Raw genomic sequence first — 15,169 nt, 5'->3', positions numbered from 1 at the left:
GGAAGCTAACCTTTTCTCTGCTCAGGCAGCCCACCTGGGTCTTTATGCCCAACCCTTCACTCCACGCTGCAAGGTGGCAGGTCCCGATAGCAGGTGGGACACTCCCCCTAGAGATAGACTTGACATCGAGAAGACTCCCTTGAAGGAACCAACCTGAGATTCTTTATAAATGTGTCCCCTTCTGGGGTTGGGGAGACAGGATAAGCTATCTATAGCATCAGGGGAGGAAAAAGCTTCAGTGCAAGAAACTGAATTAAGTTTCATTTATTCTAGGGCAAACTCAAAAGGGTTTTTTTTTTGTTTGTTTTCTTTTTTAGCAAATCCTAGCACATTATTAACAAAAAAATCTGTACATTTGCCATGATACACTTGAAAGTGAAACAAATAAGATATAAATACAGATATGGATGTAACATGAAAAGCCCCCAAAAAACAAAAACAAAACCCAAAAAACCCAACCTGGAGGTGTGGGGACCATGCGTGTGAACACAGCGCCAACAAAACTATTGTGGTGGCTGAGAGTTTTCCGAGCGTTGTTTTCATTTCCAAACATCATTGTTAGCAAAGTCCTGGTGGGATTCTACAAAGTTCTTATTTGCTGTTAACGTGTAGTAGTATGCTTGATAAATAAAGGGCGGCAGGGAAAGAAAAAGACTGATGAGACCAGAATCGGTTGCATCACCTGCACAGGGGAGAAGCCGGTGGGGGGCCACAGAGAGGCAGTCCCGGGCCGTCCACGCGCCGGTCCAGCGAAGCACACACAGTGTACTCGGAGGAAGCTGGTGCCCACCCGCAGCCTCAGCCTGCGGGCCGCACCGTGGGAAGAAGCGGGAGCCAGGAGGGAAGCCGGCCCCAGCGGGAGGGAGGCTCGGGTGGGCTCTTCGGGGTCCTGGACGGTCCAGTAAACAGGGGCAGCAAACACAGTTTTGCAGTTTTGGGTGCTTTGCTCTGTGTGGTGTTTCAGCCCAAAAGGAGGCCTGCAGGGAGGGCAGGCGAGGCAGCAGCTGCTGTCCCGGCTTCGGAGGGCGGAGTCGGTGCGGCTCCCTCCCTGTGAGGTGGTGGCAGCGGCATGCAAGTCTCCCTGGCCAGGGCAGCAGTTTTGACTGAGGCCAAGAGACCTGTCCATGATTGCATCTCTAGGTGGGGAGACTGAATCGGGGAAGTGACATTCAAGGCTAGCCCTTTGTGAGTACTAGGAGGACATTCGGCAATGTTCAAGGTTCTTCCCAACTGCAGGCGGCGGGGCCGGGAGACCAGGGAGTCAGAGATTTGGAGGAGGAAGGCCTTTTCAAATGCATCAGGTGTGAAAGAACTCATAAATAACCGCACCAGATCGCACATTTCTAAGAGGAGTGATCAAAAGGTGCCCTGACTCACTTGTCGATTGTAAAAAGGAAATCCCATTAGTGAAATATTAACAAACGGTATTTATCAATGAAAGTAAGGCCTGGTCCTGCTATGTTCTGAGCCAAAAATAAGTCAATATTCAACCACTTAAAATGCAAGCCTGAAGTTCCTTCAACAGCAGCGGTGGGGGGTACTTCCCTCCATGTGCGAGAGACCCCTATAAACACACACACACACACACACACACACACACACACACACGCTCTCTATGAAGGCACCCTGGCTTCACTGTTCCTGGACCTTCATTTTCAGTGCCTAGCTCCAAATCAAGTATCTAAAATAAATTCTGAATGAAACTGAGTTTATGTGTGCTATAGTATCACAACTTCCAACACAAGGCCACAGGGCCAGAGCAGGGGAGCGTCTAGAGATGTCCGTGGTGACCCTACATGTGTCTCAGTGGTGCTGCTCACAGGGGATTCAGCATTGGAATAGTGAACACCTCATGAAAAAATACCAGAGTAGGCATTTTTCGGAGAAAAAAAACAGTTCCATTTGGACAGAGGACAGAAGTCTTTGTGATGGCATCAAGGATTTCCATTTGGCTTTGAGAATTTTCCTCAAAATGGATTTAACCAGATTCCAAGTCTAGAGCTCCTTTTACTGGAGCAATCACACCCTTAAGAAAATATTTCCAGAAGGGTAGTTTCTCTGATAATTTCTCACTGGAGAAAAGGAAACAGACTTTAAAACTGGGTTTCAAATTCTCTTTTTCTGCAATTTGCCAGCCACTAAACTACTTTATCCTTAAACAAGGATTATTTCAACAGATGAGCAAGGAAGTACTTATATTCATAAAATTAAAAAAAAAAAAAGATTCTGATATTTGGCTTCTCTGGACTTTGCTTTGCTTTTACTCTTAAATTAAACCGAGAAGGCAAAACTGGGATGACAGCGTCACCTTTTACCAGACTGACGGAGAATGCTTCAGAACTGAGCAGCCTAGGCAGAGGCTGCCGGGGAGGAAATGAGATGGCGCTAAAACCGAAAATCCAAACCACCAAGCACCAGGGTCAAGGCGGAGGCCTGTTAACATAGTGTCTCCCCAAGAGCTGAGGAGCAGAACATATATATATATATATATATATACACACACACACACACACACACACACACACACACACACACACACCTTCTCTTGTACCTTCCACGCTTCATGAAATGCAACATTAGGCACCCATGATGGCTGTTACAGATTTACCTTGATTTTTGAGTTTGGATTGAAACAGAAGAAAGATTTCAACTGGAGGCTCCGGGTGGGGATAGTGAGAGTGGGGTGTTCGGAGGGGTGGGGAGCCCGTCCTGGAAAGAGCCTGCGGAGGGGGCCCTGGGCCTCCAGTCTAGATCGTGTACAAGCAAAATCCCACGTGGTTGTTAAAAGACTGTCTTCAGGCTTTTCTCTCTTTCTTGCCAAGACTGGACTCACATTCTTAGTAGGTCTCACAGTACAACTCAAAGACGTACGACCCTGTCCTGGCGTCACAGGCCGTATCCAGAAGGAAGTAAGCGAGGATGAGAGAGAAGCACAAATTAACATACCCTCCTCCGATGTTATTAACTAAGAGAAAATGCTACTTTCTAGCAAGTATTGGCTAGAGGCCTCTGATTTTTTTGAAACTGCGCCCCACACACATGGTTTTGTGATCTCAGCAGACTGTACAAGATGTGTTTACGTACGGCTCTTTTCTTATTCCATTTGCTTTGTATGAAGATTGTAATACAGGCCTTGCTTCCTTTACATTCAATACCAGTAAGATTCTACACAAAAGCTGAAAGGGACCAAAATACTGATTGTAATAAATATTTGCGGGCCTCCTTGTACTGACTGGGCAGCCGATGAGGGGGAGGGTCTGGGAGGGTCTCTGAGAGGCACCACCGATTGCTTCTAGGGCTACACAAAGAGACTCTGGTGCTGCCATTAGCTGCATTAGCTGTGTGTGGACACATCGGAGGAGGAGCTGCTGTTGCTGTTCGTGGTTTGGGCCCTCTTTATATATAAGTTTAGTAGTTTCATCTGCAAAAAGAAGACATAAACGCATTAGCAGGAGGAAAGCAATCAGAGAGCAGACAACAAAACAAACCCAGGTGACGATAAGAAAACAGTGTTATGGGAACCTGCATGGTTCAGCTGGTTGTCTGCCTTTGGCCTGGATCATAGATCCTAGGTCCTGGATCCCCTGCTTGGGGGGTGAGGGGGGTGGTACTCTGCTTCTCTCTTCTGCCTCTTCCCCTGCTCATGCTCGTGCTCTCTCTCATAAATAAATAAATATCTTAAAAAAAAAAAAAAAAACGAAAACAGCATGTTCCATTTACTTAGGGCCTATGACTGCTGCAGCACACATCCGCTGGGGGTGAGGGCCCAGCCATGGAGGTCAGGATCTAGAGAAGAACGAGTGGCAATGGGTTCTCAGGAACAGAATGAAAGGTGCTAACTAGGTGGGTCACAGGGCTCCAGGGAGACAGCTATGTGAAGGGCAGAGGTACACGTTCCGGGGTGACTGCAGCCAAGGGCTGCACGCAGCTGTCAGGGAAAGCAGGGCACAGGTCCGTGTACCTTGGGGACAGGGCAGGCTAAACAAGGCTACGGGTCAAGTCTTCTGACCTTCGCACCTTTGCTGAAGCTGCTCCTTTTGCACGCACATCTCCTCTCTCCACCCCCATCTTGGCTTTCTCAAGCCCGCTGCGGTGCTGTGTCATCTGAGACCAATCCCAAAGGCTGTATCCACCAAGCCTACCCTATCTGCTCATTGGGATGCTCCCATCCCTTTTTTCCAAGTCCTGTGGTATGGGCACTGCACTCTGCCTCAGCCCATGCCACCCCGAGCTGCAGTCAGTGAAGCCCTCACTTGCTGCTTCCAGCAAGACGAGACCTCCCTGACGCCAATGCTGTGTCATTAAACCACAGCACCTCGGCTGTGCATGCGGCTTCCCAACGCAAGGGGCTTCCATAACCGGATCTCATCTGCTCTTAACGTAGGCCCACTAGGACCCTACAAATATGTAAAACAGTGTAAAATATGGTAGGTTCTTAAATGCTTCTTGAAGCCCACTAAGTTAGTATGTTATATGGACCATCTCTGTGATCATATGAATAACAAAAAGAAACAAGTATTTATGGAAATGGAATACCCAGAAAAAATGCACGTAACACACAACTTGTAAGACGGAGGGAATTATGAGATATTTCCTATCCACAGCTCTTTACCTGTCTTGCTCTGAACAGGCCATGATGCTGGTCTTCAGGAGACCCAGGAGGAGAGGCTCAGTGTGTACTGCACACAAGAAAGTGGGCCCCCAGTGACAAGCGGGCACCGGGACAGCAACTGTGTGGAGCTCCTAGGGGAGGCTAAGTCTCCCAACATATCACTCAAGCAGAGTACCACCCCCCTCACCCCCCCTCACCTCCCAACATATCACTCAAAGGGAGTCAGCAGTGTGTCTGAGGCCCGCTATTTTACTCCACAGTCCAGCCCCGGGCTCTCCGCACACCAGCACCTGCAGCACTGCCTTAGCCTTTGTAACTGAGCCAAGTACGGCACAGTTTGCTTTTCTTTCCGCACCCCTTAAAATCTTAAACACTTTATTTTATTGAAAGATTTTATTTATTTGGGAGAGAGAGACAGAGAATGTGCACGAGTTGTGGGGGCGGGGGAGAGAATCTCAAGCAGACTCCCTGCTGAGTGCGGAGCTGACTAGGGGCTTGATTCTGAGAACCTGAGATTGTGACCCAAGCAGAAACCAACAGCCAGACACCCAACCAACTGAGCCATCCAGGCGCCCCATGAAGCAGTACCATCGTTTTATACAGGGTTTCTAATGTTCTAAGGCTCTAAGTGATACAGTCATGGCTGACCAGGTTCAACGGAAACCCTAGTCATCAAACAAAGCGGCAGCCTGAGGCTCAACAGATTCAGCACAGTTCCAGAACCAACTCCACCATTAACTAGTTGTGTAACTTCAGGCAAAACATTTTCTGAACATCAACTTCCCCTCCTGCAAAATGAGGAAGGAGTTCATAAAGATTCTTCGAAGGGGGCAGCACAGGGGTTCAAAGGAAAAGGCTGGGGTTCACTTGCTCCATGAGCTGGTGCAAGTTCCAACTGTAGACTGCTATAACCTAAGGGTGTCAGATGTGATCCCCACAGCAACTGCTAAGAAAACAGCTGCAGAATATACACAGACAGACAGAAGGAAGACAAGGAAACCAAAGACTTGCACACTAGGACGAACCAACTGGATCTAACAGACACATCTAGAATATGCTACACAACAACAGAATACACATCCTTCTCAAGTGCACACTGTCCGTGCTCCAGAATGGGTTGTGTGTCAGGCCACAAATTAGGTCTCAATAGATTTACAAAGACAATCCCATACAGAGTGTCTTCTCGGACCACAACTGGATGAAGTGAAAAGTCAGCCAATGGAAACAAAACAGAAAAATTCACGAATTTGGGGAAACCAAACAACACACACTGGTAAACAGCCAAAGGGTCAACAAAGAAATCACAAGGAAAATTAGAAGAGATCTTGAGACAAATGAAAACGAAAACACAACATACCCAAACTAAAAGGACACAGCACATGCTGCACAAAGGAGGAAAGGTATAGCTGCAAATGCTTAGATTAAAACAGAAGGAAGACCCCACGGCAATGACCTAATTTTACATCCTAAGGAAGTAGAAAGAGAAGAATAAATTAAGCCGAGAAAGAAGAAAATGATAAAGATTAGGACAGGGATAAAGAAAATAGAAAAACTGAAAAAAAAAAAATCAATGAAACCAAAAGTTAGTTTTTAGAAAAGATAAACAAAATTAACACATCTTTACTTTAGCTCAGTTACCTAAAAAAAAAGGAGACTCAAATTACTAACGTCACAAACAAAATGTGGGACTTACAACTAACTCTATAGAAATAAAAAAAGATCAGGGGCGCCTGGGTGGCTCAGTCAGTTAGATGTCTGCCTTCGGCTCAGGTCATGATCTCAGAGTCCTGAGGATTGAGTCCTGCGTTGGGCTCCTTGCTCAGCAGGAGTCTGCTTCTACCTCTGCCTCTCCCTCCACTTGTTCTCTCTTTTTCTTTCTCTCAAATAAATACATAAAATCTTTTTTTAGAAAAGATTTTATGTACTTATTTGACAGAGAGAGAGATCACAAGTAGGCAGAGAGAGAGAGAGAGAGAAGCAGGCTCCCCGCTGAGCAGAAAGCCCAATGTGGGGCTCAATCCCAGGACCCTGGGATCATGACCTGAGCGGAAGGCAGAGGCTTAACCCACTGAGTCACCCAGGTGCCCTAAATACGTAAAATCTTAAAAAAAGAAAGAAGAAGATTGTAAAAGAATGCTACAAATAAACGTAGACCAACAAATCAGACAACCCAGATGATATGGACACATTCCTCGAAACATCAAGCCTAACAAGACTGAATCATGAAGAAAAAGAAAATGCAAACAGATCTGTAATTAGTGAGGAGATCGAATCAATAATAAAAAATCTCCTAGGTGGCATCGGCCCTGCGGCAGATGTGGAGATGCAGCTCTCTGTAAAGATCCTGATGGTAAGGCAGTCATTCTTGAGGTCGAGCCTAGTGACACCCCTGAGAACATTAAAAGTAAAATCCACAACAAGGAGGACATCTTGGGACATCTTGCCTGACCAGCAGCATCTGATTTTTGTGGGCAAACAGCTGAAGGGCGGCTGCACTGTCTCAGACTGCACTACCCAGGAAGAGGCCATCCTGCACTTGGAGATTCACCTGTAAGGTGGCATCATCGAGCCCTTCCTCCACCACTGGCCCAGAAATCCAACTGCGACAAGATGATCTGCTCCTAGGGTTCTGCTCGCCTGCACCCCTGCAGTCCTCTGCCACAGCAAGTGTGCCACGGCAGCAACCTGTGCCCTGAGAAAATCAAATACTGCCCACTGCCCCTCCACCAGCTCTCTTTTTGCCTGCAGACCCATTCCTTGCCAGAATCCCAAGGCCCTAGGGCTTCCATAAAGTCTCACTTTCATTGACTGGGGCAGTAAAACAAAAACAAAAACATAACAACAAAAAACTTCTTACAAAGAAAAGCCCTAGACCAGATAGCTTCACTAGTAAATTCTACCAAACATTAAGCAAACTAACTCCAACCCTTTTCAAATTCTTCCATGAAATCAAAGATTAAGGAGCACTTTCAAACTCATGCTGTCAGTTCAGCATTGTCCTGATGCCAAAGCCAGATGAAGATAAGAACAGAAAACTACGAGTCAGTACCTCTTATGAACACTGATGTAAAAATCATTGAGAAGAATCTAGAAAACTGAATTCAAGAACATATCAAAAAGAGTATACACTATGGTGAAGTGGGATTTGTTCCTGAAATTCACTGATAGCTAAACATATGAAAATCTAATCAATATAATTAACAGAATGAATGGGAAAAAAAAACACACAATCATTTCAATTGAGGATAACTAAATTCAACATCCTTTGATAATAAAATTACTCAATAAACTAGGAACAGAAGGAAACTAACTCAACATATCAAAAATTACATCAAAAGCCCACGATGAACATTATGTTCAATGGTAAAAGACTAAGTGTTTCTTCGAAGATCAGGAACAAAGCAAGGATGCTGATACTCCCCACTTCTATTCAATTTGGTACTAGAAGTTCCAGCCAGAGAAACAAGACAAGAAAAAATAAAAGGCCTCCAAACTGGAAAGAAGTAAAATAGTTTCTGCTCATAGATGATGAAGATCTTATATGTAAAAAACCTTAACGATTCTCCCAAAAAACCTTGCTAAGACTAATACATTTAGCAAAGTCCTAAGATATAAAATCACCAGTTAATGGAGAAAGGGTTGTCTTTCCAACAAATGGTGCCATGGAAACTGGATATCCACATGCAAAGGAATGAAATTGGAGCATTACCTAATATCACATAAAAATTAATTCAAAATGGGCCAGAGAACCTGCATGTGTGAGTTAAATTATAAAACTCTTAGAAGAGGGACGCCTGGGTGGCTCAGTTGGTTAAGCAGCTGCCTTCGGCTCAGGTCATGATCCCAGCGTCCTGGGATCGAGTCCCGCATCGGGCTCCTTGCTCGGCAGGGAGCCTGCTTCTCCCTCTGCCTCTGCCTGCCATTCTGTCTGCCTGTGCTCGCTCTCTCCCCCTCTCTCTCTGATAAATAAATAAAATCTTTGAAAAAAAAAAAAAAACTCTTAGAAGAAAACACAGGGCAAAAGCTTCACATTAAAAAAATTTACGCATCAAAAGATAAGGATTAATATCTAAAATATACAGAGAACTGCTAAAACCCAAGAACTTAAAAAAAAAAAAATCAAAATGGACAAAGGACTTGAGTAGATATTTCTCCAAAGATGATACACCAAGCAGCCAACACAGGACCACCAGCCACTGGGATGGCCACCATCAAAAAAGAGAAAAAAACAAATGCTGGTTAGCATGTGGAGAAACTGTAGCCTGTCGGTGCTATTCTTGGGACCGTGAAAGGGCACAACCACCATGGAAAAGTTATTCTAGGATTTGGCAATTCCAGTCCTGCATGGATAACCCAAAAGAACTGAAAGTCAGGTCTCAAAGACTGATTTTTACACATACATTCATAGCAGCATGACTCCCAAGGGCCACAAGTGGAAAGAACAAGTGTCCATTACCAAAAAATGGAAAAGCAGGCTGTTGTATGTACACATAATTTAATATTATTCAGCCTCAAAAGGGAAGGACATTCTGGCAAATGCTACCACAAAGATGAACCTCAAGGACGTTATTCTAAGTGAAATATGCCAGTCACAGAAAGACAAATGATTCCACTTTCATGAAGCACCTGAGTAGTCCAATTCAGAGAGACTAAATAGAACTGTGGTGGCCAGGGGGTGCAAGGAGGTAATAACGAGGAATTACTATTAATGGGTACAGAGTTTTATAAGATGAAAAATATTCCGGAGGTGATGGTCACATAGCACTGTGAATGTACTTATTACCAGTAAGCTATAAAAAATGGTAAAGATAACAAATTGTATGTTATGTATATTCTGCCATAATTTAAAAAAAAAAAACAGAAAGAGAAATGAAAGCTTATTCAAGGTCATAGAGCTAGCTAGGAAGTGGGGGGCAGAGACCACAGGCAGGTTGTCTGACCTCAAAGATGCTGTTGCTGCCACAGCGACAGGACACTTTAAAATGCCCCATCTGCATGCCTTCTGTGTCCTTGCACTGGGCCCTTCTCTACAGAGAAACAGGAATTCTTTTGTTTCTAGTCAAACAGACTTAGCACCATGTCTGTCAGCTACTGATTTTCGGTGGTGGAGACATACACATGAGTCTACAAAAAGAGTTATCCCATCGAACGGCCGTAATAGGATGAACTGGGCCACCGAAGTGGAGCGGCGCAAGCCCTAAGCCCTCTGAGCAGACTCAAGCTGTAACCAGCTCTGGCCCGAGGCCACCGTGGAAAGGAGCAGCAGCAGGCCGGCTGCCGGACAGGGATGAGAAAACACTTGCATCTTCTCAATCCATATATATTGGAAAGGTCTAACGAGATGATGGGGCAGTTGCCTTACTGAGGAAAATGACAATTGCTGGACAAAATCTGGGTCTAGTATTACTTGGGGATGATTTTTAAAAGTTGAATTTCCTCTGTGAAAGCTGTCTTTTAGTTCTCACTGCCGGTGACCTTTGTCTCAATATTCCTCAGATCGTGGCTAGAGTAGGAATCAGTGAAGAGTCTTTTTGTAGGAGAAAAGGAAAGGAGGAAGTGAAAATGGAATCAGGCAAAGAACCCCCGAAATCACTTATCCACAGCTGCCTCACTCACACCCTCCGACCCTGCTGCTTATTTCCGCCTGCGAGAAGAATCAAGTGTCTCCCCCAGGATCGGTGGTGCTCGAGCAGGGGAGATTCTGCCCTCCACGGGTGATGTGGCCATGTGCAGACTCCATGGGGATTACCAGCCCGATTACCGATGATGGGGGTGCTACCGGAAGATACAGAGGGCAGTGGGAGTGCTGCTGATCTTCCTACAATGCCCAGGAGAAGTCCTGACAACAAGATGGCCTCAAGTGTCAGTGGTGCTGAGGGGCAAATCCTGCTTGGGCAGAGGCAGGCAAGCTGGCCTTGCCACAACTCTGGGGAAGCAAGGCCCTGGCTGTGAGGCTCACCAGCTGTGTCGGGAACAGCTCCATGTGGAAAGACACGGGGCCTTACTTGTTGATTCTACCCTTCATAAGGAGTGCATCAGGCCCCTCTGGCTTCACAGTTTTTTATCCAGAACACTGCCAGGGTGTTCTAACTCCATGTTGACGTACTTCCCCCATGGGCAGTCCCTGGAGTAGCCTTGTCACCAGGCCAGAGGCCTGCATGGCCCAGGAGTTCAAGCTGCCACTCCTGCCAGAGCTTGGGGCATCTGCCTGCTCTCAACTGGCAGGCTCTTCAGATTTTGAAACCAATAAGCATGTTAGCCATCCTTGGCTGCAATGAGCTAATCGGCCTTTTAATCTACACTTGGCCTCCGATTCTAGAAAACTCTGAAAGGAACACGAGAGGCAGCATAGTGAGGGAAAGCTGAGCTGTGTGTGTCCTTGGGCAGTTAAATGTGGGATAACTGCTCCTGTCCCACAGGGATGTTGGCCACGAGCGAATGCATCAACACACGCCAAGCGCAGACAACAGCGTCTAGGACCTGGGCCTTGGCAAGCACCTGTCGAGCGCCTGCTATCACGACTGCTGACACTCATGGGGGACTCTGGCTGTGTGGAGGCAAGCACAAAGAAGATCTGCAGCCAAGCAGATCCACGATGGCTGGCGGAGCCCAGGTGTGCGACCGGCTCATGTAACACTATACATACCTTGCTCCCCGTGAGCTGCGCGAGGTGAGGTTTCAGCTCTTCTCCAATTACGGAATAAATTGCCACTAAGCAAAACACGCTGGCCTTACGTACACTGCTTTCAGTGTTGTCATAGCCCTACAAAGTCAGAGGGGACACAAAAAGGAAATGAGATCAAAGAACTGCTTCACAGTCAACGTCTCACCCACATTTCCACAAATGCCCTCATAGTTCATCCGTGAACTTGCTGCCAATGACCACAGCACACCTGAGATCTGCCACTGAACCCACAGAGGTCACAGCTTCACAGTGTGGAAAATGAGCTGGTTCCCAGGGTCGGAAGCGGGAGGCTGGCAGGCAGCACAGTGGCCCACCTGAGTACAGGGGGGCTGCTTCACCAGAGCTGTCGTGGCAGTGCCCCCCGACATACACGTGTGCCAGAGAGACTGGGACAAAAATTTGGGGGGGGGGGAATAGCTTGCTTTTTCACATTTCTCCCAATGGTAAAGCAAATATATCTATTTTTAATTTTATCTTACTTGAAAAAAGTGCAAGTGCAAGCATGAGTAGGTGGTGGGGGAGAGCAGAGGGAGAGGGAGAAGTAGGCTGCCCGCTGAGCCCTGACCAAAGGACTTGAGCCCAGGATCCTGGGATCATGACCTGAGCCAAAGGCAGATGCTTAACTGACTGAGTCACCTGGGCGCCCCCTGGGGAAAGCAAGCCTTGTGTGAAAATGGCTTTTAAGAAACGAGAACTGCATCCTGCACTCCTGTGGGCAGAACTTTTGTGGGGGCATCCGGGCCCACAGCCCGATACATGCATCCTCTACAAATGGGCCTTGACCTACCTATTGGCCTGGCCCTTGCCCCACTCAAATGGGACTACTCACTGCTGTCCCAGCAGCCCTGGGGATTTTTCAGTCTGCATTTAACGTCCCAAGCCGAGTGCTCAGCAAGCAGCAGTATTTATTAAACTGTGAAGCTCATTTCTCTCTACCCTCCCCGCTGAAATCACTCTCTCCCTTCCACGGTGCGACTGTGAGCCCTCCTCTCTCCACTGCCCCACCCCAAAATCAGCCCGCAGCCTCTGATCTCAGCAAGCTCCACTCGTACCTACAATAATGGCGCGTGGTGCCCGCATCTGGAGCCGCCCGCACTGTTGTATGAAGCCCAACGTTATGCCTCATGCTTAGAAGGCTTTCAGTAAGTGACTGCTGGAGAGCAGAGCAAGGACCTGGAGCTGATCCCTGGCCCACCTTGCCCAGGGCTGAGGCCCACAGATGTGCCATAGGGCTTTGTTGAAGGAATGAACAACAACAAAAATGACCAAAATATATTTACAGTAAACAGAAAGCTCATTCCTGGAGCCACAGTTCTAATCTTCCAGGAAGATCTTCCTGCTACCTTCAGGGGTGGGTGCATTAGAAAACAGAAGGCGTAGGGTGTCCAAACCATACAGCTGCACAGGCTCCTAAAAGCACAGGTCGGCACCTGCCTTTTCCTCCCCGACCCTTGAGTGAATGGGGAGAGCAAAGCCCCCATGTCTCCTGGTGGGGCAGTGCCTGCTCCTGGCCTCATAGCCCCGGGCAGACAGGTGCCGGCCAGCCGCCAGGAGGGCCCACCTGTAGCAAGCCTGGGATGATGTCAGCGAGGAGCTGCAGCAAGGACTCCTTGGCGATCCTCTCGACGACTTTGGTCTGCATCTTGATGGCGGCGAGGTTGATAGGGTAGTCGGCTGTTTGGATGATGGGACAAAGGACTTTGATGCACTGCTCTGGGTGGATGGAGCTGGCCAGCGTGGATGCCGCCTCCTCGGCTGCTCTCACTACCTGCAACACCAGGTCCCCACACGAGTGAGCTCCCGAAGACCAAGTCACACCGATGCCTAACTCTGGAAGCCAGACACAGACTTCACCTGATGCCTCTGGCTAATTTTGTACAAAGAAGTAAAAGCAGGGTGATTTGGAGGGTGATTTTACAGGGGATGGGGGCATGGGAAGGTAGGCACATGGATCCTTCCAGAAGCCCTGGAGAAGTAGTTATCCAAGTGTTGCCTCCCCCCTACAGCAGCAGCATTCCTGAGAACATGCTAGAAATCCAGCTTCTCTGGCCCCAACCCAGACTGGCTGAATCAGAGACAGGGGGAGGGCATAGGTGGGTAACGGAGCCTAGCAAGCTGTTTTGGGTTTTTTGTTATTGTTGTTTTGTTTCATTTTAATGTTTTGTTTTAATTTGACAGGGCACCTGGTGGCTCAGTTTAGTATCCTATTCTTGGTATTGGTTCAGGTCATGATCTCAGGGTCCTGGGATGGATCCCCATGTCTGGCTCCCTGCTCAGCGGGGAGTCTGCTTCTCCCTCCGACTCTACTACCTCTTATGCTCTCTCTCTGCCAAATAAATTAGTTAAAGAAAAATCTTTAAAAATTTATTTGAGACAGAGAGCAAGCACATGTGCCAGTAGGTGTGGAGGGGCAGAGGGAGAGAGAGAATCTCAAAGCAGACTCCCTGCTGAGTGTGAAGCCTGATGCAGGGCTCAATCTTACCACCCTGAGATCATGAGCTGAGCCAAAACCAAGGGTTGGATGCTTCAACTGACTGAGCCACCCAGGTATGCCCCCAGCAAGCTGTTTTAATGAGTACTTGGGAAAGTCTCCCATACAGGAAAATTTGAGAGTCTCTGACCTAGAAGATTAGGACCTAAAAATAAATATAAATGCTTTCCAACAGCCTGTGGGACATCTGTAATCAAAACAGCTAGAGAGAAGCCTAGAAGAAAAATGGCTTCAATACTTAGGATTCCATGGAAACACCTAGCTGTAAAGCAGTTGGAAAGGCTCGGAAAGAACTCTCTGGGTTTCCCTGGGTTTCTTAGGGAAAGCTGCTTTTCCAATAATCTGTGCTGGTATCCCCTCACCCTGCACTCTGAAGGAAGCGCATGAAATGGCTACCTCAGGGCCAAAGAAGCAGCCTCTGACCTCTGAAGAGGTCGTGATGTGCGAGAACACACGGTACTTGTACTAGAGGCCACCAGAAGGGTGTGTAATAAAGTAGAAGTTAAATGCAAAACCCAGCAAGGAACAAAGAGTGTGGGCTCTGGACATAGGTGGCAAACTCCAGCGACACCATTCACAAGTGTTAAGCCCCCATCTCCTCATCTGTAAGATAGGGAGACCTCACAAATATCATTTGGTAAGTGGTACCAAAATGTACTATACAGTAAATGGAAGTCACTCCTACTAACAGCACAAGGCTGCATATATAAACAATCAACAAAACACCAGGCTGTAAACATGGATGCATTTTCTTATGAAATGTAATGGAAATCTACTACTTTTCTCCTACTACCCACCCTGGGCTAGGCATTCCACCCAGCTTCTTCTCTGCTTTGTGTTCTGCTATTTGAAACAAGTCAGCTCTGTCTTTATTCAGCAACAGTACCAAGGTTATCAGCTCAAGCCTTCAATCACCCCAGTGCTCTCGTGATTGAAGTAAACACTAACCAACCAACAAAAATGGGAGACAGACCATCTAGAAGGCATCTTCTAGACCTGGGCAAGAGTGGGCTAAGACATCAGGGCTTACAAGCCAGGAGGATAGGACACATGGACCACATGAGGTCACTGCAGGGCCCTGACTGAGACACTGCCCCCCTAGAGCTCCAGCTCCTCTCTCTAGGAGGGGCAGGGTCAGATCTCAGGGCACTGCGGTCATGGCCTCGCAAAAAGACACAGCCCAGCTTTGTGTTCAGCCAGGGTTACCATACCATGTGAACAGGGCTCACTTCCTGGAGTGTGCCTCAGCAGTCCGCGTGTCTGCTCTGCTCACGCCCTTGTCACCTGGCCAGCATGCTTGTGGACACAATGCATTCACTGTGGTGGCACAGACTGGGATTGTGCATTCATCCTTTCAGGAGCCAAACTGGGGACCCTAATC

General features: G+C 47.4%; 1 protein-coding gene across 9 annotated transcripts in view; it reads right to left on the bottom strand.

Annotated features, from left to right (window-relative positions):
* Window positions 1-2,587: 2,587 nt before the first annotated feature.
* Window positions 2,588-15,169, bottom strand: part of CLASP1 (cytoplasmic linker associated protein 1) — a 263,959-nt gene continuing 251,377 nt past the window's right edge. For all 9 annotated transcript variants that reach the window (XM_082689813.1, XM_082689808.1, XM_082689815.1 and 6 more), the window contains 3 exons: window positions 12,859-13,065; window positions 11,259-11,375; window positions 2,588-3,421 (listed from right to left, as the gene is read on the bottom strand). In XM_082689813.1, the coding sequence (XP_082545939.1) occupies window positions 3,335-3,421; window positions 11,259-11,375; window positions 12,859-13,065 (411 nt within the window). In that variant the 3' untranslated portion in view covers window positions 2,588-3,334. The remainder of the gene's footprint in view (window positions 3,422-11,258; window positions 11,376-12,858; window positions 13,066-15,169) is intronic.

The sequence above is a fragment of the Mustela nivalis genome (assembly GCF_964662115.1).
Source record: "Mustela nivalis genome assembly, chromosome: 11".
In the NCBI taxonomy this organism is placed as follows: Eukaryota; Metazoa; Chordata; class Mammalia; order Carnivora; family Mustelidae; genus Mustela; species Mustela nivalis.
Note: the sequence above shows the minus strand (reverse complement) of the source record. Positions and strands in the feature narration are given on the sequence as shown.